Below are 24,034 nucleotides of genomic sequence, written 5' to 3' on the forward strand. Positions count from 1 at the left end.
ACTTTCTGACTGATCACAGTGTACATTAATTAGAAGCAGATGATCATATTCAGCTTTAATAGCTTCTTCTTCTTTTTTAACATGTTTTATTCTCACTTTAAATTGCACAGCTTGGTTCTGTAAATGTTTCAAAATAAAACGCATTGTCTCAGCAACTGACAGGATTTTGTCCACAGAGATGTTGTCCAAAGCCTTTTGTTTTGAAAGGGGAGCGGGGAAGTTGGAGTAAAACAGCCGTCTTTCTATTTCCTCATCTCTGTTACAGAGAGGGAGTCATTATAATCAACAAAATACCATATTCACTGTCTATTCCTGCTGACAAACATGCACGTCACGTGTGAAAAAATGGTGAGCCACCGTTTCTCAAGGTGTGCTGCAGCTGACATGCAGCTCAGACACGCCTGACGTGCTGCTCAGGTGGGCAGTGTGCATGCTCTCATTTGATAACAAAGGCGCCAAAACAAAAAACAACAAGCTCGGTGCTGCTTGTGCTCTCATGACGCTCGCTGTGTTAAACTGGCCTATGGCCCAATTAAGGCTGGACTATTTTCTTTCTTTTCTATTACTGCTTTCTGGCATTCATATTTAAGTCGTAATAGCTGATCAGTGACTCTAGGATCCTCATTGAGTGCTTATCCTTTTTACTGTTCACCACCTTGGTTCTGTTGAACTGCACTACGCTAATCCTGTTGCCTCTCTGGAGCATTCCTGCTCCCTTGTTTCCCAGCTTTCCTGGATCCTGGCCGCAACACTGGCTGTGCCTGATCGTTGTGATATCTGTGCTGGTGCTGTGACCCTGCCTTTGGTTGTGCTCGTGCTGTAGCTGCACTGATACTGTACCCCCCCACTCCCCCTGATCGTGCTCTTGGTCCTATTTGCGCCGATGCGCGATGACATGCGTCTGTTTCCATTATTGCTCTGCCTCTCTCCCCCTCGCCCCTCTCTCTTTCTCTTTCCTTTTTACCACAATTGTATTTCAATTTTTATTCACGACATATATTGCGCGTCTGTCCGTCCTGGAAGAGGGATCCCTCATCATCCTCATCCGCTTTTCCTGAGGTTTCTTCCTTTTTTTCCCCATTACAGGGGTTCTTTTTCAGGAGTTTTTCCTTGGGTGATGTGAGGGTCTAAGGGCAGAGGGATGTCGTACACTGTAAAGCCCTCTGAGGCAAACCATGTTTTGTGATAATGGGCTATATAAATAAAATTGACTTGACTTGACTTGACTTGACTTGATGCAGAAAAAACTGTACTTGTCATAATTATTTCTGTTAGAGAAAAGTTGTAGTGTTATTCAAGTTGCACCAATTTGTAAGATGTTTTGTTGGACCGCTAGATTTGAGGTATGTTACTGTAACAAAGAGTAACTGTTTTGTTACTCTTCCATAAAGTGACTTGAATTTTACATTGTTTAATTTTATTTTGCTTAATCTGCTAAATGCAGATTGCGCAACATTCCCTTTACTTGAATGGAACAAGCACTTGCATTAATTTTATTTTGTAAACATCTTTATATCAGACTGTAAAACACAGATAACCAGTTAAGACTGGGCTATTTTTTGTTGGGGAATAATGCCATGCAGTGTATACTTTGTCATGATTGAAGATGATGAATAAATTATTGAAATATAAATGACAAGTTTTAAAATGTTATTTTCGGTAAATTCGTTGTTATATTAATCGAGAAATAAAAAAAAAGGTTAGATCAATAAAAAATAAAAAAATCGACAGTATAATCAATTAATCAAAAAAATAATTGATAGATTAATCGATAAAAAACGAATCCTTAGGTGCAGCTGTAGCACTCAGGTCCCTATAGGGCGTGTGGCAGAGGCAGTGGATGGATCAAACAAGCCCTGAACTTTCATGCAGGAGCCCAGTGGGAGTATATTAAACTGAATTTATCAAGTAAATTCAGTATACCTCCACTCAAACATGTTCCCCCAGGTTGTGATTGCGATCATAAAAAAAAAATCAGCAACCATGTCATCTATGGCCTGGTTACCTCCTACTTGTCAGAGTTTACTTTGGCCAAATAAGGGGGTTGATGGAACATGTGATGCTCTCAGCAGCAGTTAGTGCATTTGGTTGACTTTCAGTGAGTTGTGAATGTGAAAATTATTTTTTTATAACATCTCCACATTCTCTCCTTCTCTCTCCCAGCTGCCTGCGGCGGTCTAATTAGGAACGTCACAGTCGGTCGGATCGTCTCTCCTGGTTTTCCAAGCAACTACAGCAACAACCTGACCTGCCACTGGCTGCTGGAGGCTCCTGAGGGCCAGAGACTCCATATTCACTTTGAGAAGGTGGCCCTGGCTGAGGATGATGATCGGTAAGCAGGACATTCAGTTTTTGTGTGGAGAGGATTTCTTTGAACTAAGGTCTGGACCTGTTTCCTGGCAACCATAGCCTGTAAATAAGAGTCATATTTTTCAGCCTTCAAAGATTTCATTTCAAAAAACAGATTTTGTCAAAAGAGAAGAGCAGTTTACATTGATTTCCAACTGAATTACAAATTGGGCTTAAAATGTAGTCTGTTCTCAGAGGACGCAGTTCAGTAAAGTTCATAGTAAATGGGCTCCTCTGGTGGTTGTGATAGTGGTGGTGAGGTTAGCTCATGATTTGACTCATTCATTAGATTATAAAATGGAAGGGCTGATAATAATGTGGCACATCCACCATAGTCCCACCATCATTAAAAATGCAATTTAAAATTATCCTGTGGAGTTTTTGACCATAAGTAGCACTGTAGAGCTGTCTTTTCATGAACAGGTCCCCATGTGGTTGTGCCTGTATACAAGCTGAAATATGTAACTATCACAGTGCTCCACTGATGCACAGGTGGCAGGTATACACCAAGAAAGTCCTGTTCATGCAAGCTAGTGACCTTGGATATGAACACTACAGGGTTTAAAATGTTCAAAAATGTTTTATGAGGAAGGAAATGTGTATTCAACAAATTTGTTAGACATTAAGGATACACATTCTACATTTGAGGGAGCATAAATGTAACTTTAACACATGCAAGTTTTACAATGTAGAATAACTGTGCAGCAAAAACCATGTCTTTATAATCCAGCTTTTATCTATATATTGGTATAATATTAGTTCATTCATTCATTCATTGCCCATAACTGCTCGTCCTTGCAAGGGTTGTGTGGGGGCTGGTGCAAATCCCAGCTGCCATTGGGCAAGAGGTGGGGTACACCCTGGACAGGTCGCCAGACTATCGCAGGACTGACACATATTGAGAGACAACCTTTCACTCTCACAGTCACACCTACGGGTATTTTAGAGTCACCAATTAACCTGACCTGCATGCCTTTGGAATGTGGGAGGAAGCCAGAGAACCCGGAGAGAACCCACACAGGCATGGTGAGAGCATGCAAACTCTGCACAAAAGGACCCATGGACCAAAATTGTTCCAACCAGGGATCAAATCAGGGACCCTTTTGTTGTGAGGCGACAGTGCTAACCAAGACACCACAGTGTCACCCAAATCAATATTGGAGTATAACACTATTTCTCTCAATGAGGTGCTAATAATTGTTTTCCTTTTTTTTCTCCATTACATTACATTTAATTAGCCAGTGCTTTTATCCAAAGCATCTTACAAAAAGTGCATGATGTGTAAATGTGAAAAAAAAAAAATGTCATTGTGGTTGTCGTTGTGGTAATTTTATTATGTTGGTCTATTTACAACATCAGTTGGAGTTGCCTTTTTTAGATGTTTCCTTCAGGTAGCTCTGTCTGTAGGTGGGTCAGTTTAGAAGAATTGCCCCACCTTTTGGCAGCCACATTTTTCTTCAGGAGGCTGAAATTGAGGGAGGAAGAAAAGTGAGTGAGAGTGAGTGTGTGAGAGAGAGAGTATGTGAAGGTGTGTAAATGGTAAACGGTAAATGGACTGTACTTGTATGGCACTTTTTTTCTTTTCGACCACTCAAAGCGCTTTCACAGGACATGTCACATTTACCCACACACACATTCACATAGTGGTAAAAGAGGCTACTGTACAAGGTGCCACCTTACTAGGTAGGAACTAGGCCTTGGGAGCAATTTGGGGTTCAGTATCTTGCCCAAGGATACTTCGACATGTTGCCCAGAAGAGCCAGGGATCAACCGGTGACTTTCCGATTAGAGGACGACCAACTTTACCTCTGAGCCACAGCCACCCCGTGTTAAATGTGTTTGTGTTCATTTCAACTGGCTAAGAGGGTTGGAGTGGCAAAAAGGCAATAAGATGTCCAGTCACCCAATCGTGCCACCTCTTGATCCACGGCACCTCCCTGCCCCCTGCACACACACCTCAAAGTACTCAGTTGGTGACGTGGCAGCAATGAGGGGCTCAACTGGTGATGAGAATAAGTTCCTGTTACCAGGATAAGACAATAGCAAAATTAATTTGCAATAACAGGTTTCTTAAACTGTGCATATTTATACACAATATATAGAATTTTGATACTTGCATTCAAATGTCAAGAGACTAAATTCCATTTTATATTGCTTTTCAACTGAAAAAAGTGGTTAAAGTGTGTGTGTGTTTTTTTCTCATCTGACGCAAGGTTCTAAGGTCAAAGGGTGTCATATACAGCACAAACAGAACAGTCTCTTAAGGGCAATTTGTGATTTGTCATATTAGGCTTGACTTTAGTTGACTAATAGAAATAAGAAAATAAAAACATTTGAGCTGGAAAGTGCCCAGTACAGCCAGTGTGACCCTTGAGTAGCTCCACTGGAGCAGTTTAGGATTTGATGACTTGCTCAAGTGACACCAACAGTCATGATGAGGAAATGCTAGTTTTTCACTTTCCCTCCGACTTCATAAAGATTTATCACAAAGCCCGTCCTCATTCCGAAGTTATCAAATAGTTCCATTCTGACAGTGTTTTCACATTTGCATAATTCACTCCTGGTATCAGCTAGACAGAACTGGTCAGGGTGTTATTATGCAGTACTGCACCAGCCTGATATGAGGAGAGCGGGCAACTCTTGAGAACATGACCAGATTGAACATGCCACATGCACATGAAGCGTCACAGAACAGCATATGGTTGAGACACTGCCAGTGACAACATAGTATAGAGTGCAATGCGGGTCCAACGAACCTTGCACTTTTATGAGGAGTCTAGTGTTTGCTTCCCTTCTGAATGTGGCTTTTTTACATATGCCTCCTTCCCCTAATCCTAACCATCTGTCCCAGCATGTGCATTTCTTGATGTCCTAGGAATGGTTACCATGTACTTGTGCTGTCTAAACATGGCCACATGCATCGTCATCCCAACTATGTGCTTGTGTTGACATCATGGTAGCACCACTCCGGAACGTCAACAGCAGACGCAGAAGGATACCCAAAATGCAATATGTAGATGTGGAAGGCAAAGCAGCAACTAATGAGGGCTTGGGATAAGATCATGTTGTATCACACATGGTGTATTACCTCCTGTTGCCACAAGGTGGCCCTAGAGGCAACACATAATGTACGTCATCTTGGTCTATATCATTTGTAGAACAAACCATGTCAATGTCATGTAAATCAAAGGATAGTTGCCAGTAGGTAGCACTGTGAGTATCATACTTAATTGACATGTTGATGTGTTCAGGGTTGCATCTTGATCACACCTGTAAAATTTTGGACCAATCGGTTGATGCAAAGTGAAGTTACAACAACTTCCGGTTTGGCAGAGAAGACCATGTTGCCATGGCAATTATGTTCATGAAAAACCTTTGAAATCACAAGAAGGCATCGTCAAGGTCTCAAAGCTTTTCTTACAAACTTTGAGCTGAATATCGTCAACTTGTAAGGAGGTGCATATCAAAATATAAAACATATAACTCCCTGTCTCCAGTAGGCGGCGCTATCATATAACTCTATAGAGCCATGCAGATGTGTTCAGGCCGAGACTGTTATCAAGCATGAGAAGTTTAGGGCAGATCGGATTATGTTTGGCTGTGTTACACCAACTTCTTGTTTCATGGCGAAACATCAACTTTGAAAACCAAGCCACACCAACATAGTGTGACCAAAACTCAATTTTTAAAATCACTTTTTATGTCACATGTCTTAAAGTTTCATTGACCACATTTGTCCAAGTCAACTGGGTGAAATCTGTAGGAGATATACATCAAAAAAGAACACGTGATTTTCATGCCATTTCCTGTTTCCAGCAGGTGGTGCTATAAGAAATTGTAAGGGTCATCAAATATGTGACGTTGAACCATGTCCCTCAGAGTTATTAACTACTTCCTGTTTACTTCCTGGCTCGTGATGAGACATGGAAATGTTTGGCCCAATAACGGCCACACGGTGTGATGAAAACTCACGATTTTAATCATTTTTGATGTCTGACTCCTTCTGAAAAGATGTTTTTTGATTATGTAATTTTGAAGGCAATAGGATGAAATCTTTTGGAGAAGATGTAAAAAACATGACCCCTGAAAACTTAAAAATTGCAAATTCAAATCGAAATGGCCGACCTCCTGTTGGATTTGCTGTATGGGTCCAAGGGACTTTTTTGTTCATCTTGGGGTGTCACATGTGCCTACCAATTTTGGTTAATGTAGGTGAAAGCAGAGGCAGGTGCTGTTTCACACAAATGTAATAGGGGGAGCTCCTGAGCCATTTTTTAAAAATTTGCACCTGAGACCCTTAAAATATCAATTTTTTCACCAGACCTGACAAAGCTGCAAAGTTTCATGAGTTTTTGAGTATGATAAAGCCCCCCAAAAGGCAATTCATTTTTAGGAAGAAGAAGAAGAAGAAGAATTTCTTGGATATCAATAGGGTCCTCGCATCCATTCGGTGCTCAGGCCCTAATAATTCCTTGGATTTCATAGGGTCCTCGCACCGATTCTGTGCTTGGGCCATACTTGCTGTTGGCAGTAGGTCGCGCAGTGAGTATCATAGTCCAATGACGAGTTGATGTGTTCAGGGCCACAGCCTGATCACAACTGTGAAATCTGGGGCCAATCGGTCTATGCAAAGTAAAGTTACAACAACTTCCTGTTTGGCGGCAACCACTGGGTCTCCATGGCAACAGTGTTCATGGAAAACCTATACTTCAGAGGGAGGCATCAATAAGGTCATAAATGTTTTGTCACCAGATTTGAAGTCAATCGTATACAATCTGTCGGAGCATTCCATCAAAGAAGAAAGCATGTAATTTCTATGACATTTCATGTTGCCAGTGCTAAAAGTAATGGTAATGGTTGTCATGTAGATGTGTTCAAGGCAAGACAGTCACCCAACATATGAAGTTTGGTGAAGATTGGACCATGCCCCTCAGAGTTATAAACTACTTTCTTGTTAATGGTGAGACATGGAAATGATTGGCCCTGTAACAAACACGATGTGACAAAAACTCACAAATGTAATAACTTTTGTTATTAATGTCCCAGTCCTTCTTAGAGGATTTCTAAATTTTAAAGTCAATTGGATGAAATCTGTAGGAGAAGATCGAAAATTTGCAAGCCCTGAAAGTGGCCAAAAATACCCAAAATTGCACATTCTATTCAAAATGGCTGACTTCCTGTTGGGTTTAGTGTATGGGTCCAAAGGCTTTTTTGTAGGTCTTGGGCTGTTACACATGCCTCCCAAGTTTTGTAGCTCTAGGTGAAATGTACTGCAGGCGCTGCTTCGTTGAAATATGTGGGGGTGCTACAGAGCCATTTTGGCACATAAGTGCAAAAAAAATCATATCAAATATCACATTATAGGACCTCTGATGTGTGTGCTAAGTGGTGAGTTTTGGTGCATGCCTTGCCTCTCAAAAATGCTTCCAGTTTTATGGTGAATACTGCGTAAATTTGGCAACAGCGTTTGATGAAAACTCAAAAGTGTTGTTTATGTGCATCGTGAAGGTCTTTACAGTATTTTAATTGGATATGACGTAAATTAAGTTAACCTGCTACAGGGGAAAAATCAAAGAGTAAAAAAAGTAATTTCCTGCTACAATAGGTGGCGCTATGAGTAAGATTCAAAATTGCACTTCAGATGTCTTCAGGCCTGGACTCAAATCTGTGAAATTTTGTAATCTGATCTGATTATGATCTGATCTGAATCTGATCATCTGGGGTAAAGTTGCAATGGTTTTTGATGTCATGTTGAAACATCGAAATTGTCCACCTGTCTTCGGTAACGCCTTTCAACAAAAAACTCTCAATATTCATTTTCAAGCATCATCAACATCTTAATGATTTTTGAGACCATTTGGAGATTGATTGAGTCAACCTGCTAGAAGCTGGACATCTTACTGTAAAACTTTGGCTGTCTTGTGCCAACAATTGGTGCTCACATTATTGCTTAAAATTGTCATATAGATGTGTTCAGGGTGGGACTTCTATCAAACATGTGAAGTTTGGGTCATATTGGACCATTTACAGCAGAGTCACATACCACTTCCTGTTTACTTCCTGGTTCATGGCAGAACATGCAAATTAGATGCCTCTTACAGATCACACAGTGTGTTGAAAACTCATGATTTGAAGAACTTTTGCTGTCAAAGGTCTTATGAAGGTAGCCATAACATTTGAAGTCAATCTGATGAAAGCTCTAGGACAAGTTCTCAAGATTACAACCCATGAAAATCGCCAAAAATCCACCAAAATTACAACTTCAAATCAAAATGGCTGACTTCCTGTTGGTTTTACTGTATGGCCCCATTAGACTTTTTTGTAGGTACTGGGGTGTTGCACAAGCCTCCAAAGTTTCACAGCTCCAGGTAAAACGTGCTGCGGGGGCTGCTTTGTTGAAAATCAGTAGGGGGCGCAACTGATACATTTCCTCCCAGCCACGCACGAGACCATTAAAATATCAAATTTTTCACCAGACCTGATAAGTCTGCAAAGTTTCATGACTTTTTGAATATGTTAAAGCCCTCATAAAGGCAATTCATTTGAGAGAAAAATAATAATAATAATTAAAGCTGCAAGCAGTGATGAACGGGCCCTCGCACCTCTGTGCACATCAGGGCTACTCGCTGGACGCCGACTGTTGTGGCCGTGTTTCTCTGAGAAAGGGCAACACTGCGCGCAGCAGTGAATTAGTAATTCTTCCATGTAGTGCTAAGGCTGGAGATGACTAAAGTCACTTTAGCAGGTGTGTGCGTGTGTGTGCATTGTGATCTGCCACTTACAACACTGTTGTGGGCTAACTCACAGCAACAAACATGGGAAAAGATGACAGTATATTTTTCCTTTTTCCTGAATGATCTAAATAAGTCCCTAAATGTGTCTGTCATTGCTGCTTAAATATAACGCTGCAAAGAGGGTCTGGAAAGTTGCTAAATACAATAAAGTCAGCTGGTTGGTAGTGCTTTCTTCCTGTACCCTGAAACCTGAGGTCATCTTGTTCATTTGCAGAAAGATGAGGCCATTGTTTTTAAACATAACAGTATGTACTTCAATGTTGCTTACCGTAAAAACACTCCAACTGACTGCACCACCGTCCACTATTCTGCAACGCTCTCTGTCACAATGTCCTTGAGTGTTTAGAGTATTTTAACAACAAAGTAAGAGAGCACTTCTCTCTCTCTCTGTCTCTGTCTCTCTCTCTCTTTCTGTGTGTGTGTGTGTGGTAGAGTCAAACAATGGCTGAACAATGGAATAAGAGCTCTATCTAGTGGACGGATAGAAGGCAACTATTTCTAAAAACTCCCAGCATAATTTCCTGCATTACATGGTCTGTGATCATATAACAGAGTATTCCTATCAGCAGATTTGGGAAAAATATGAGCCAAGGCTGATTTGCTCTATTTTTTCTGTGAAAGGCTTGTATCAGGTGATAATATGGGTGTTTTGAAAAATCAGTCAGGCTCTAGCAGAAATTGCAAAAATTGGCCAAAAATTTAAATAAAATTAAAATTTGTGGACTTTCTGTTGTATTTAAGGCATGGCTCCAAGAGGCTTTTAGATAAGTTTCTTAAGTTTCTTAGCTCTAGGTTAAACGGTTTGCAGAGGCTGCTTCGCTGAAAATTAGTAGATGGCGCTCCAGAGTACATTTTGGCACATCACAGCTAAAAAAATCATATCAAATAACACATCTTAGGACTATTGATGTGTCTGCCAAGTTTCGTGAGTTTTTGAGCATCTTTAGCCCCTCAAATGTAACTTCCTGTTTTATGCCAGTGTTTAACCAAAGAGACACTAAAATTACAAAAAATGTGAAAATTAAAATTAAAATGGCGCACTTCCTGTTGGGTTTAGGGCATGGCTCCAAGAGGCTTTTTTGTAGGTCTTGGGCTTTTGAACATGATTTCAAGTTTCGTAGCTCTATGTTAAACGGTCTGCGGGGGCTGCTTCATTGAAATTTTCCTAGGGGGCGCAGAAGAGCCATTTTTTCCACATTAATGCAAAAAAATCATATCAGTTATCACAATTTAGGACTTCTGATGTCTGTGCCACTTATGGTGAGTATTGGTGCAATTGGCAATTTTGTTAAGATCTGACCATCTGGGGTCAGGTTATGACAGTTTTTGATGTCATGCCGCAACATCGAAATTCACCGTGGCGTCACAGAAACACCATTCATCAACGAATGACAACATTCATTCTCCCTCATCACCAACAATGTTAATGATTTTTTAAAATAATTTTGAAATCAGTCGAGTCAACTTGCTAGGAACGGGACCTCTTAGTGTAAAACTTTGTCTTTCCTGTGTCAATAGGTGGCACTCTCACTATCATGTGAAAGTGTCATATAGATGTGTTCAGGGTGGGACTCTTATCAAACATGTGAAGTTTGGATCATGTACAACTGAGTTAAAAACAACTTCCTGTTTGGTGGCGAAACATGTAACTTCTTGGCCCCATAGCTTCCACACTGTTGATCAAACACCAAAACTGCTCGCAATCTATGGTCATCCACATCTGAAGGTGGGATTTCCAAATGTTGAAGTGAATCTGTTGAAATCTTTAGGACTATTGTTTCAAATTCCAACACCATGAAATCGCAAAAAATGACATTTCAATTCAAAATGGCTGACTTCCTGTTGGGTTTAGAGTATGGCTCCAAGAGGATTTTTTGTCTGTCCTGACAGGTCCTATGTACCTCTAAATTTTCATCATTTCATGACATCATTTCATTTCATTACATGAAACATGGAAACATGGTTTGCCAGGGCTGGCATTTAGGGGGTGCTACTGAGCTCATTTTTTGACACCTATACACAAGACCTATAAAATACAAACATTTTCATCATTCCCCATAAGCATGCCAAGTTTCATGAGTTTTTGAGTATGATAAAGCCCTCAAAAAAGCGATTCATTTGGTGAAATAATAATAATAATAATAAACGGACCAATTCCAATAGGGTCCTCGCACCATTCGGTGCTTGGGCCCTAATAACTAAAGCTGCAAGCAGCGATGAACGGGCCCTCGCACCTCAGGACTTCTTGCTGGATGTCGACTGATGTGACCGCGTGTCTCTGTTTTATGTAGGTGGAGTTATAACAAAGTATTGACATGTAGATGTCTTTAGGCTGTGGCACTTACACAGCATGTGAAGTTAGAGACGAATTGGACCATGCAAAGTCAAACTCAAAGACAACAGCTTCCTGTGTTATTTTGGAATATTATAAAATGCTGCCTGCTACAGCTGACAGTCCACAATTAACTTTTTGATTAACCATCCAATTTGGCTGGTAGAAAAAAAATCTACCAGCCATCCATATAATAATAAATAGCTTTTTTTCCCCTCACAAATACTTTTATTTCAATAAATGTAATTGAGATACTATGCAAACTTAAAGAGGAGGTCAGAGAAAAATGTAAAGTCAAAAATATCATAAACATCTCATCACAACAGCCTCTGTGTTAAAATGAGTTCCCTCTGGCAAGCTGTGACACTGTGTATCCATTCAGGGCTTTTATTGTGAAAGGTAGGAACGGAAGAAGTGCAGCAGAAACAGTTTGCAATGTTGGCTGAAACTACAGGGCCTCTGTCTTTATATCTCATAACTTTTATCAAGAGTTTTCAACAAAAACGGACAATATTCATTTTCCATCATCACCAAAATCTTAATAATTTTTTTTGACACACGTTTGAGATCAATCAAGTCAACCTGAGGAGCTGGACCTCTTAGTGTAAAACTTTTTTCTTTCTTGTGTCAATAGGTGGCGCTCTCAGTATGGAAGAAAATTGTCATATAGATGTGTTCAGGGTGGGACTCTTATCAAGCATGTGAAGTTTGTGGCATTTTGGATCATGTACAATAGTTTTAAAAAACTACTTCCTGTTTGGTGGCGAAACACGTAACTTCGTGGCCCCATAACTTCCACACCGTTACACAAAAACAAAAACTGCTCGCAATCTAAGGTCTCCCACATCTGAAGGTGGGATTTTCAAATTTTGAAGTCAATCCATTGAAATCTGTAGGACTTTTGTTTCAAATTCCATCACTATGAAATCACAAAAAAAGACATTTCAATTCAAAATTGCTGACTTCCTGTTGGGTTTAGAGTATGGCTCAAAAAGGATTTTTTGTCCGTCCTGACATGTTCTATGTACCTCTAAATTTTCATACCTCTATATGAAATTGTTTGCCAGGGCTGACATTTAGGGGGTGCTACTGAGCTCATTTTTTGACACCTATTCATTCAAATAACGCCTCACTTAATACAGCATTTAACAAGGTGTCTGCAGCCCAACAAATCTATCGACATTGTCACTCAGCCTTGCAGCTCTACACATTGAATTAAGTCCCAGATTCTCTTCAAGATGAACCAACACATAATTGACACACACACTAATGATTCTAGACTTCATTCTTAAAGTCTTCATCTCATTTGGGTTTCACGAGGTTGGAGTTACTGTAAGTATCTATTTCCGTTTCAACATAGATTCTCATAGACACATAGATTGTTTTTAGTTTCTAAATTTCAACAAGTTAATTAGATAATATAATAATAATAATAATAATAATAATAATAATAATAACAATAATAATGATAATTCATGTAATAATAATAGCATTACAATCCCATTCGGTCACCAAATCATCCACTACAATGCTCCGTTAACAGTGATGTATCGCCTTCCTCTTGTGTACGCTCCTTCACTTAAGTCCAAACAGGACTCTTGTGCTAAGTACCCTCTGCTTTGTCCCTGTGAGGACATGGTTTCTGAGGACTCTGCAGAGGAACACCTGGCTGTCAGTGCAGCCCAAAGCAGTGACAGTAAAGTTTCATTTCAGCAGATACAGAGAACTCAAAGGAAGGGGGGAAATTAGCTGAATAATCCATTTGGTTAGCAACTGGTTGCTCTGGGCTGCTCTTACACTGCTGCTACAAATATGAACTTCATAGATATGAAGAGACATCCGGACAGCTCTGAGGAAACTGAAGAGGTCAGAAAGAAATTATGTCTGCTGGTGTTTCAACAGGTTCTTGTCAAGAGCCATCTGGTTTTTTAGTCATTCTATACTGTACATACCCCTTTAATGACTTTGGTAAAGTGGATCCCAAGCTGTATCAAATAAGCATCACAAAAGACACAAAATAATCAGCCTGCCTTTGATGGATTACTGGCTCCAACAAAAGGAGAGTCACTTAAGCATTCATAGGACTCATTATGTAGCATTTTTTTAAAATCAGATCCAGATTTTCATCTATTAATAACCAATTCTGCTCTCAGACCATCAAACCAGCCAAAGGGCGCTTTCACCTTTGAAGAAGTTGTTCCAAAACAGGGAGTCTTTCCCCCCTTGGCCCAGTTCGTTCGGGCATATGTTAACACAGCAATCACTCTTTGATGCAGAACAAAATAAGCGAGCCAAGTTCGCCAAGAAGTGATGGTCTCGGCTCGCTTCTAATGGAACCCTGGAGCGGTTCGTTTGCGGTGTGAAAGAAAATGAACCACCTATTTTATGATAAAAGACATGGAATTTTAGCATTATTCCAACAGCTAAACCAATAATAAGTCAATCAACTGATTGAGAAACCTGTCTGCGATAACATAATTGATCCTGATAAAGGCCAGTGACGCCACTACGGGCACGCTTATCAGCACAGCAGCACGGGCAGGCTTTTGCATTATTATCAGTTATTAATACAGTCAGATGGCTCTGCTGAGTGAAGTTTTTCAAAACTTAAGCTTATTGAAACATACCTGGGTTCAACAATAGGCACTCTAACTGGTCTTCTTCAGTATCACTGTGGAACTTGCTCAGAAGCCGTCATGTAATGACCAGCTAATGACCTGGCAGCAGGTAATACAGATGTGTATCTCTATAGAGCCTCCAACAGCAGTGTGAGATGAATAACAAAACTATTCTGGTTGTGCACCCACAGTGACCCTGATAACGTGATCTATTTGCAGTTTAATAATACCCACCTAACAATGCTTACAATCAGTTTCATCATTTCTCTATGAGCCTTTTGGGACACCAAAGAACATAAAAATAATAACACTCTATAAGCATTGAAGTATGCAGACGACACCACCATAATCGGCCATATTACAAACAACGATGAGAGATCATACCAGGAGGAAATCAACAATCTTGCAGAGTGGTGCACAGAGAATAACCTACTGCTCAAAATCAGTAAAACCAAGGAGCTGATTGTTGATTTTAGAAAGAAGGAGGCAAAGACACACACCCTTGTCTACATCAGTGGAGCTGAGGTGGAGCAGGTGGACAATTTGTTATGTCATAAGTCACGAAGAGAAGAGGAGACAATTGGTGACACTTATCTTGAAATTGTGCTGATTTAAGAGAAATTCTGATGTGTGTAAAGCGTCCATATTTTCACAGACATGAACTGTAATTGCAACTTGAGAGATTTTTGATCACATACAACCGCAAGGAAATATTTAGTTGTATGCATTTTTCCTATAATCTATGCATTCAAGTCAGCCATTTGTTCATGTCTGCACAGTATGAAAATCAACTAGCTACATATTCTAAAGAAAAGAAATTTGAGCAGGCTGCTGTAGGAGACACGAGTGAAGGTGGCTCTGTGAACAATTGATATATTCCATTTTCTTTCTCACTCCTGTGTACACTGCTTTCACTGAATGGTAATTTTACAAGGCTGCATATGCAACACAAACTTTTTGTGCTTTTAATATGCCCTCTAGAAGATTAAAAAAAAACCCTAATGAATATGCTGGCACCCAGGCTAACACTTACGAAGATAGCACAAGCCACAGCCAAGCCGACCATCCTGGCCTGGCATTGCCAAGCCACTCCAGCGCTGCTTCTGATGAAGTTTGCTTGGACCCACTGCTTCCCACTAATTTGGAAAATCTTTGAGCGATAATTCACAGTGATCTTACCACAACGGTCTCAACACTGCTGGACACTGCTTTAACTCCGGTTCACGAGACATTGGATTCCATCAAGTCAACAATTAATGTGCAAATCCAGCGTATTACGAATTGGAATCTTCACTCTCCAACCACAGTGATAAACTCGCTGAACTGCTGCATTTCACTGAAATCGCAAAATGAGAAGCTTATGGACAAAATAGACCAGTTAGAATATTGCTCTCGCTGCTCAAATATGACGATAGTGGGTATCCTGGAGAAAGTGGAAAGACTCAATAAAACTTATGACATAGTTTTTCACCGGTGTTTGGGGCGGACTTTTTTTGGCCGCCACTGGTACTGGACAGGGCTCATCATCTTGGTAGAGCGACCGAGGGAGCAACAGAGGGCCTGGAGCTTTTATTGTACAGTTCCACTACAACCAGCATAAAGAATTTGTGATGGCCAAAAGACACCAGGACATGACTTTCCGTGGCAACAAATTATGCTTTTCCCCAACCTCAGCGCAAGCATCATCAGAAGATGTGCCATTTTGTGAGATGTGAGAGCCAACCTCTTCAAGAAGAGCGTTCTCTTCAGCCTGCTGCACCCAGCTCAGCTCCGGGTTTACCACGATAATCAGGTCTTTTTCTTTGACACTCTAGACAAAGCTCAAGCTTTTTATCATGGTCACTGGGGTGAGTGACTGATAGCTGTATGTCTGAGGCGAAGGAGTATAAAAATGTGCCTGTGCATAATGTGACTGGTGCACTTCAAATGGTGAGCTTTTGGACTTAAGTTCTATTTAACCTGTCTTGTGCTGTATTTTCCATGCTGATTTGGGCATCATTTGCATTAGACAATGAATGTAGTTAAACAGCAAAACACCTTTTTTGTCAAGTACAAGAGGTTTATACAGGGCTCTATCTCAAAAGTTCTTGCCAACACTTTGTACTGTGTAAGCAAAAGGTATCTTTTCTTGTTTTGCTATTTTGTTTAAAGTCCCCCCCATGTATTGAAAAAAATATATTTTTTTTTGTCAGTAGGAGAGTGGAGGATTCAACAAGTGTCACCTGCACTTCCCCACGTTGGTTCAAGGGAACTTAGGATTTAAGTTTTATTTCTTCTATTTCACATCTATATTTAGCTTTTGTTTTTTATTTTGTGGGTTCAATTTTTTCATTAATTTTGTTTTCAGATTTGTGTTCAAACTTGATAACAATAGGTTATTTGGAGTTTTTTTTTTAATTTTTTTATAAATAAAAAGTATGGCACTGGCTATTTTAGCTCTGATTGAAACAGATTCTACTTTTCATGTGTCACCTAATACAGGGAATAGGGCAGATTGCTCGGTTAGGATGCTCAGTTGGAATGTATGTGGACTAAACAGTCCAGTAAAACTCTGTTTACACATATTAAAAACTTAAAAGCAGATATATTTTTGCAGGAAACTCATTTAAAAACTGATGATCAGAAGAGACTATAAACTGTGGATTAGTCGGATATTCCATTCAAAATTCAACACATAAGCTAGAGGTGTAGTAAGATTGATTAATAATAGAACTCAATTTATAGCCTCAGATGTAAAATCAGACCCGATTGGAAGATACATCATTGTGTCATTGTGTCATTTTTGGAGGGGATCTAAACTTTGTTCTTAACCTATTATTGGATCGCTCTGATAATAAAAATGTAATTGTTTTGAAAATGGAGCAGTCTTTCTCAACACTTATGGAAGATAATGGGTGCATGGACCCTTGGAGATCACTGAACCCTCTATCCAAAAGCTTTTCTTTTTACTCAGATGTGCACAAAGTGTTCTCTCGCATAGATTTTTTTTTTTTTATAGACAGATACTTTTTTAGTTCTGTTGAATCAGTTGAATATCTGGCTATAATAATTTAGGATCACGCTCCACTTCAGTTAGATATTCCATTTGCTCTAAATTTAAAGAAAAGCCACCCTTGGTGCTTGGATACTTTGCTGTTCAGAGATGAGTTTTGTGACAAAATCTCTAAATCAGTAGGTACTTTCTTGGTGGGGAATCAATCTGATTCAGTTTCCTATTCACTGCTATGGAAAACATTAAAGGCTGTTTTACAAGGTGAAAATATATATTTTGCCTCCCATTTCAAAAGAAAGCGCAACTAATTTCTCACTAACCTCACGGGTTCTGTATCTTCACTTGACAGGCTATATGGGTGGGGGGGTGGGGGGGTCCTGCTTCAGGCAGGACCACAGCTGTGGCAAAACCAAGGCCACAGTCAGGGCGAGTCTGGGGCACAGTATCAGTGCAGCCACAGCACGAGCATGACCAAAGGCAGGATCACAGCACCAGCACAGCCTTCACCACGATCCAGCGCAGCCAAAGTTGCTGCCAGGATCCAGGACAACTGAGTGACAAGGAAGCAGGAATACTCTGGAGAGGCAAAGGAGTTAGCTATTGCAGTGAGCATAAAGCAGTAAACAGACATGAGCGTTGTCAGATGGAGGGAGAAAGAAAAGGAAAAGGAGCTCAGTGTATCAGTTCAACTAAAACACAATAAACTTGTGCTCCAGAAAAGGATAAGTGCTCATTGAAGAACCTAGGGTCACTAAGAAGCAATTATGACTTAAGTATAAAGGCCAGAGAGCAATAATAGAAAAGAAAGAAAGAAAGAGGAGGCAAAGCCAGAAAGAAAAAGGAAATAAGAAAGAAAGAGGAGGCAGAGCCAGGGAAGCAGGTTTGAACGGACTAAAAACCACCCCTGCTGGATCAGGCTGAAAGCTCTGCCAGCTCCTTCTCCTCCCCGTCACATGAACGGGGATTTCAACTGAACACAAGAAACTTGTGCTCCAGAAAAGAATAAGCACTCACGAAAAAAACTATGGTCACTGATCACATATCATGGCTTAAGTATAAAGGTCAGAGAGCAGTGATGACTAACAAGTCCCCTGGCAGATAAAACCTATGTCAGCCTAACCAGGGGCTGGTCCAGGCAACCTGAGCCAGCCCTAATTATAAGCTTTATCAAAGAGGAAGGTCTTAAGTCTACCCTTAAAAGTGAAAACGGTGTCTGCCTCCCATACTGAAACTGGGAGATGATTCCATAAAAGAGGAACGTGGTAGCTGAAGGCTCTGGCTCCCATCCTATTTTTGGAGACTTTGGGAACTATAAGTAACCCTGCATTTTCAGAGCGCAGTGATCTTGAGGGTTGGTAAGGAACTATGAGCTGCAACAGATAGGATGGAGCCTGATATGCTTACCATCTTTTGCTCTATATTGAGGAACCAAAGCATTCTGGGCGTTACAGTTACTCAGAAATGATCATCTCTTTATGACACTAATTTTGCTCCATTTATAAAAAATATGAAGCACGATTTTCAGCATTGGAATAACCTGCCCCTATCTATGGTAGGAAGAGTGCAATGTGTTAAAATGGCTGTCCTCCCTACATTTTTGTGCACATTTCAGTGTATTCCTATTTTTTTACCCAAAAACTTCTTTGAAAATATAGACCAACTTGTATCAGATTTTCTTTGGGGTAACAAGGTCCCTCGAATTGGAAAAGCCACTTCATAGGAAAAAGGACCAAAGGAGGCCTTGCACTTCCTAACTTTATCTACTATGGCTGGGGGGGCTAATATTCATAAATTAAATTACTGGCTACATGCTCCTGATATACAGTACACTGGTGCATCCAGTCTTGCCAAGCGGCCTCAATCTTGCCAAGCGGCCTCATTACAGGCCTTAGTCTTCTCTTCGCTCCCAGTATCTCCCTCTCGCTACTCATCTAATCCAATAGTGCTGTCAGCTCTAAAAATCTGGACTGAGTTTCAATGTCATTTTAATTTTTCCCTTCCATCCACACTTGCCCCAATTCAAAACATTTCCACCCTCAACCCTAGACTTAACATTTGAAAAATGGTGTGAAGCAGGACTGGTTTTATTTCAAATATTTATGCAGATATTATGCATTTGACTGATGATAAAATACATAAAGTTAAGTCTAAATTAAAGGAATTGAGGATGGATCTGTCAGATGTTTAGTGGAAAGATGTTTTGAGAAGTGTCAAGTCATCCTCTTCATGTGCACGACTTAGAGTGCTTTCACACCTACGTCATTTGGTCTGGACTTTTGGACTTTCCAGTTTGATCCGAGCCAAAATGACAGGTGTTAAACCTCCCCTGGACCATGGTCCAGACCCAACAGTCGAATCTTGGTCCGACCAAAAGAGGGGGTCTCAGTCCGGATCAAACTGAACTACAGTTCATTCATGTACAGTGTGAAAGCATTATTTTGAAAGGTTCAATGACAGGAAATTACAGCAGGCTAATACTGATGTTACCAAAACAAAATGACCTAATCCCACCTATTCCTCCTTGTACTTCAAATATGTTCTACCATATTGCAAAGGTAGCCTTCTTTTTTCAGCAGTCTTTAGAATAGGCCTGTTTCACACACCACATGTCAGCAGTGCATAACGGTTAGAGGGCTTTTATTTTATTTTGAAAGGGAAGGAGGGAAGTTGGAGTAAAACAGATGTCTTTGTATTTCATCATATCTGTGACAGAGAGAGACTTTTAAACTGCAGTAAAGGTGGTATAGAGTCAACATAATCATCAAAACACAACTGTCTATTTCTGTTGACAAACGTGCACGGCATGAGTAAAAATTGGCGAGCCACCATTTCTGTAGACGTGCTGCAGCTGACACACAGCTGAGACGTTCCTGACCACCGCTGCTCCAGCTAGCTGTTGGATGGTCTAACTTAATGACATGGTTGCTGAAATAAAAAAACAACTCGTAAATTTAAAGTATAGAGACACGTAACCCACGTAGTTGATGACAATATGATATTTGTCATGTCAAGTAAATTAGTCCGTTCGTATTAATTGCAATGTGAAACCAAAACCAACCGGACCAAATGTATATAATGTAAAAAAACTAAAATCTTGGTGCGGACCTTGATCTGGACTTTCAGGTGTGAAAGCACCCTTGGTCTAATTCAGTTGAAAGCAGTGCACAGCAAAGCCAGACTAGCTGAAATATACCTGGACTCTCATGCAAAATGTGACCGTTGTGGTGAGCTTCAAGCACACCTTATGCACGTGTTTTGGTCCTGCTCGCAGCTGCAGCACTTCAGTGTTTGCTACCTTGTCTGCTGTCTTACATGTATCTCTGCAACTATGCCCACTGCTGGCCATATTTGGTGTGCCTTTGGGACCCTTGTGGTGTGCAAGCCAATTCAGAGAGAAATCATTAGAATTTACAACACTGCTGGCCAGAAGAAGGTTATTGCTCTCTTGGAAATCTCCAAACCCATGCCCTTTTTAGCCTGGCTTAATGATGTGATGTTTTTTCTGAGCTTAGAAAAAATAAGATTCTCTCTCAGAGGAATGATGGATGGATTTTTTAAGCTATGGAGACCATTCATTGAATATTTCAATAATGTGTCAGTCTTCCCTCAAGATTAGAACTCAAATCCCCATTCTGCGTGATTCATATATAATCTGTTTTATGGCTGAAGGGTATTGGATTTAAGTTTAAGTTACCAGGCCAGGTAACCAAGTGCATGAGAGCAGTGATTGCTGGAAAACAAAATAAGAAGTAAAAGAGGCAGAAAAGGCTTTGTAGTTCTAGAGAGCTCGTGATAAATATCACTGTGAGCATTCCTTTCATACTCATTTGATCCATGCAAAGAAATGTATTAGTGCAGCTTTAGTATAGAGTATACAGTGGGTTAAAATATACAAAATGAGGTACATTATGGTGCTTGTAATTCCAAACTAGCCCAGATATTGAACTCATCAGCACGAAGAACCCTGCAATACTATTTTTTGTTCCTTTTCTTGTAGGCTGCTGATCAAAAATGGTAACAGCATAGATGCAGCTGCCCTGTATGATTCCTATGAGGTGGAGTATCTGCCCATTGAAGGTCTACTCAGCACGTCCAGACATCTCTTCATCGAGCTAACTACGGATGCTATAGGCACATCCACGGGCATTGCCATCAGGTACCAAGGTAAGCACCAAAGCTGAAGAGAATTCAAATATAGAATGTGGTGACATGGTGTTTGTCAAACCAGTGTCATTTGGGCTCCTGATTTATATCACGAATTGTTAAAATGTGGAGAAAACATGTCAATAGATCCCATCAGAACCCATAACGAACAAAGGGAAAATGTAAGCTCGCTAATTGCACAAGGCCAAGAACAGTTCAGCATCAGTCAGCAGCTCTGGCCTGCTGTGGATTCTCAGTGAATGATCGATTTCAAGATAGAATGAACAAAGACCTTCAACTGAATATAGTACGAAGCTTGCTGTGGAGTGAATAGCTGGAGACGCTCAATGTTGAATGGTGGTCAGGAGGTCCAGCATTGATGGTATTCAGGTAACCAAGACCACCGAAAGAAGCTTTGCACGGACTGTATGAAAGGCAGTGAAAGCTCCAGATGCGTTCAAACAGTGACAAGAAAAAAAGAATAGATGTTGGCGGTGAGGAACTGGGGAGTGGGAGAAAAGGTTTGAGAGGTAATGAAGGGAGACTTTGTGTTGGACCTCTTTTCTCAGAGTCTCACTCTGGGATTCGGGCTGGCATAATCTAATGTTTCCAAGGTCAAAATTAAACCTACATATCAATTTTAATCATTAGTCATCAGCAACAGCGGGATCATTATCGCCCTCTTTTTTAAGTCCATCTTGATCCTCATTTGCTCCTTGAGGCCCTTCTCAGTGTCCACAGCCACTGCTCAGCTTCCATCTGCAGTAGCTCCAGGTCCTTGAGCGTGATCTGTTCTTCCAGACTGAATGCATGTGCCATCATTATGGCTGTTGGGTCCGTGGCAGCAGCCATCTTGGAAGCCTCATCCGCCTTTGCATTCCCTGCAGACACCCAAGTACCATCTTTCTTATGAGCAGTGCACTTCACAATGACCAGCGCCTTTGGTTTCATCATGGCTGTTAATAACCTCACAATCTGATCACAATGCTGGATAGGGGAGCCATCAGCCTTTCAAATTCTTCTCCCCTTCCAAGCTGCTCCAAACAGGTGACACACCCCGTGAGCATAGGCTGAATCAGTGGGAATGGTCACTGCCTTGTATTTTCCTAATTCACAAGCACTCGTGAGGGCCTTTAGCTCAGCTAACTGAGCAGAACACAACTGTGCACAGTTGTCTGCACAACCTTCAATTCTCCGTCCTCACACTACACAGGTGCACACAGGTGCGCATACCCTGTTTTCAAACCATCATTATCTCTGTAGCAGGATACATCCACAAACAGTGTCATTTCAGCCCCCGGCAAAGGTGTGGCGCTCAGCACGAAGCTTAGAGTACTGTACAGCCTCTGTGACACAGTCATGAGGCTCCCCTTCATCAGGGAGAGGAATGAGCCACAGGCAGGGCTGGAAGGCAAGGTGCTGGTCTCTGGAGGTAGGATGCAGAGGCTTTGCAGGGTAGTATCTCTGTAGAGCCTACACAGCACTTGGGATCACAGGCAAGAGGAAGAGAGCCATCTTTAACAACACAGAAGCTGCTGAGAAAGCCTCCAGGTGGCTCTGGATCAAAAGAGCTGATCTGTAGCAGAGTGCTGCTGAGGCATAAGTTGAGGCTTGATCAACCTCAGCTGGGTCACCTGGGCGAGGGTGGCTGATGCTCGACCCGAAACACCCGATGACCTCAGGAAACATCATTGATGATGTGCCCTAGCTTAGCATCAGAAGATGTTTCATAACAAAATAGACATTTCCTGGTTTCATTATATATTATTTTAGCCTTTGAATCCTGGTCCCCATTTGCTTTAGTTGTTTTGGAGATGAGTGCAACGTCTTTTCCCTATGACTAATGCTAGACTGGTTTCCTGACTTTCCATCAGCATAAGAATGAGTAGGTAATGACCAAATTTTCATTTCTGGGTGTACGATCCCTTTAGCGTAAAGTTACATACCTAATGCAAGTTAATTAAGATACTTAACTTAGGTTTATGCAAATACAGTTATGTAGGTCATAATTTGGAAAAGAAAGACAGTGATGACGTGCCTTCAAATAACTCAAAACACTGACCAACACACCAGCCCATTGACATTGCCTTCTCTAAACCCATACAGTGCCACAAGCCTGTCTAAAATTTCAAATTTTGACAAAGGAGAGGAAAACTGGTAAAAGGTGAAAGGAAAGCAGGAGCCATCATCACTGAAAGAATGTAGGTGGGTTTCCATTACAGATTTGCACAAAACTTAAGCAATATTTCTGTGAAGACAATTGATAACAATTGAAGAAGCATGGCGATGGATGTTCAAAACATTAGCAGCTTCATTTTTATTGCAGCCACCGCACTAGCCGTCATTATTTCCAGTCGAAGGCCATGTAGGTGTGTTATGCAAGCGATAATGGAAAGGCAAGCCCTTTATACATGGAAGCGACCGCATATGGGGGATTTCTGGGAAGTGAGAATCCATGATTTCACAGAGGAATTGTGGATTCAGGTGTGGATGCGATGCAATAACACCTCTTGTAGCAACTCTTTGATTCTTTGTTGTACGTCATTTGACCTATAAAAGCCAAAAAAGTGTTCCCATTACAGTTTTGCGAAATAGGACTTTTTTGAATCACCTGAAATACCACTTAATGTGAGCATAAAAACTTTTGAAATTGTAATTGTAATTTTAATTTGCACAATTTTATGGTTAATGGAAACCCGCCTTGAGATTTATGCCATGAAACAAAAGCTCTCTGTAAACCTTTTTATCTGCTTAATGGACTTTGATGGTTTTGGGAGAGAGAGTGAGAGAGAGAGAAAAAACATTT

At 40.7% G+C, this 24,034-nt stretch overlaps 1 protein-coding gene across 4 annotated transcripts in view; it reads left to right on the forward strand.

Moving 5' to 3' along the window:
• sez6b (seizure related 6 homolog b) overlaps nt 1-24,034 on the forward strand; it is a 422,519-nt gene that overhangs the window by 305,993 nt on the left and 92,492 nt on the right. For all 4 annotated transcript variants that reach the window (XM_088079418.1, XM_088079416.1, XM_088079417.1 and 1 more), the window contains exons 6-7: nt 2,164-2,332; nt 21,083-21,249. In XM_088079418.1, coding sequence (XP_087935544.1) covers nt 2,164-2,332; nt 21,083-21,249 — 336 coding nt within the window. The remainder of the gene's footprint in view (nt 1-2,163; nt 2,333-21,082; nt 21,250-24,034) is intronic.

Source organism: Plectropomus leopardus, chromosome 6 (genome assembly GCF_026936395.1).
Source record: "Plectropomus leopardus strain MGB_pleo_1.0 chromosome 6, ASM2693639v1, whole genome shotgun sequence".
In the NCBI taxonomy this organism is placed as follows: Eukaryota; Metazoa; Chordata; class Actinopteri; order Perciformes; family Serranidae; genus Plectropomus; species Plectropomus leopardus.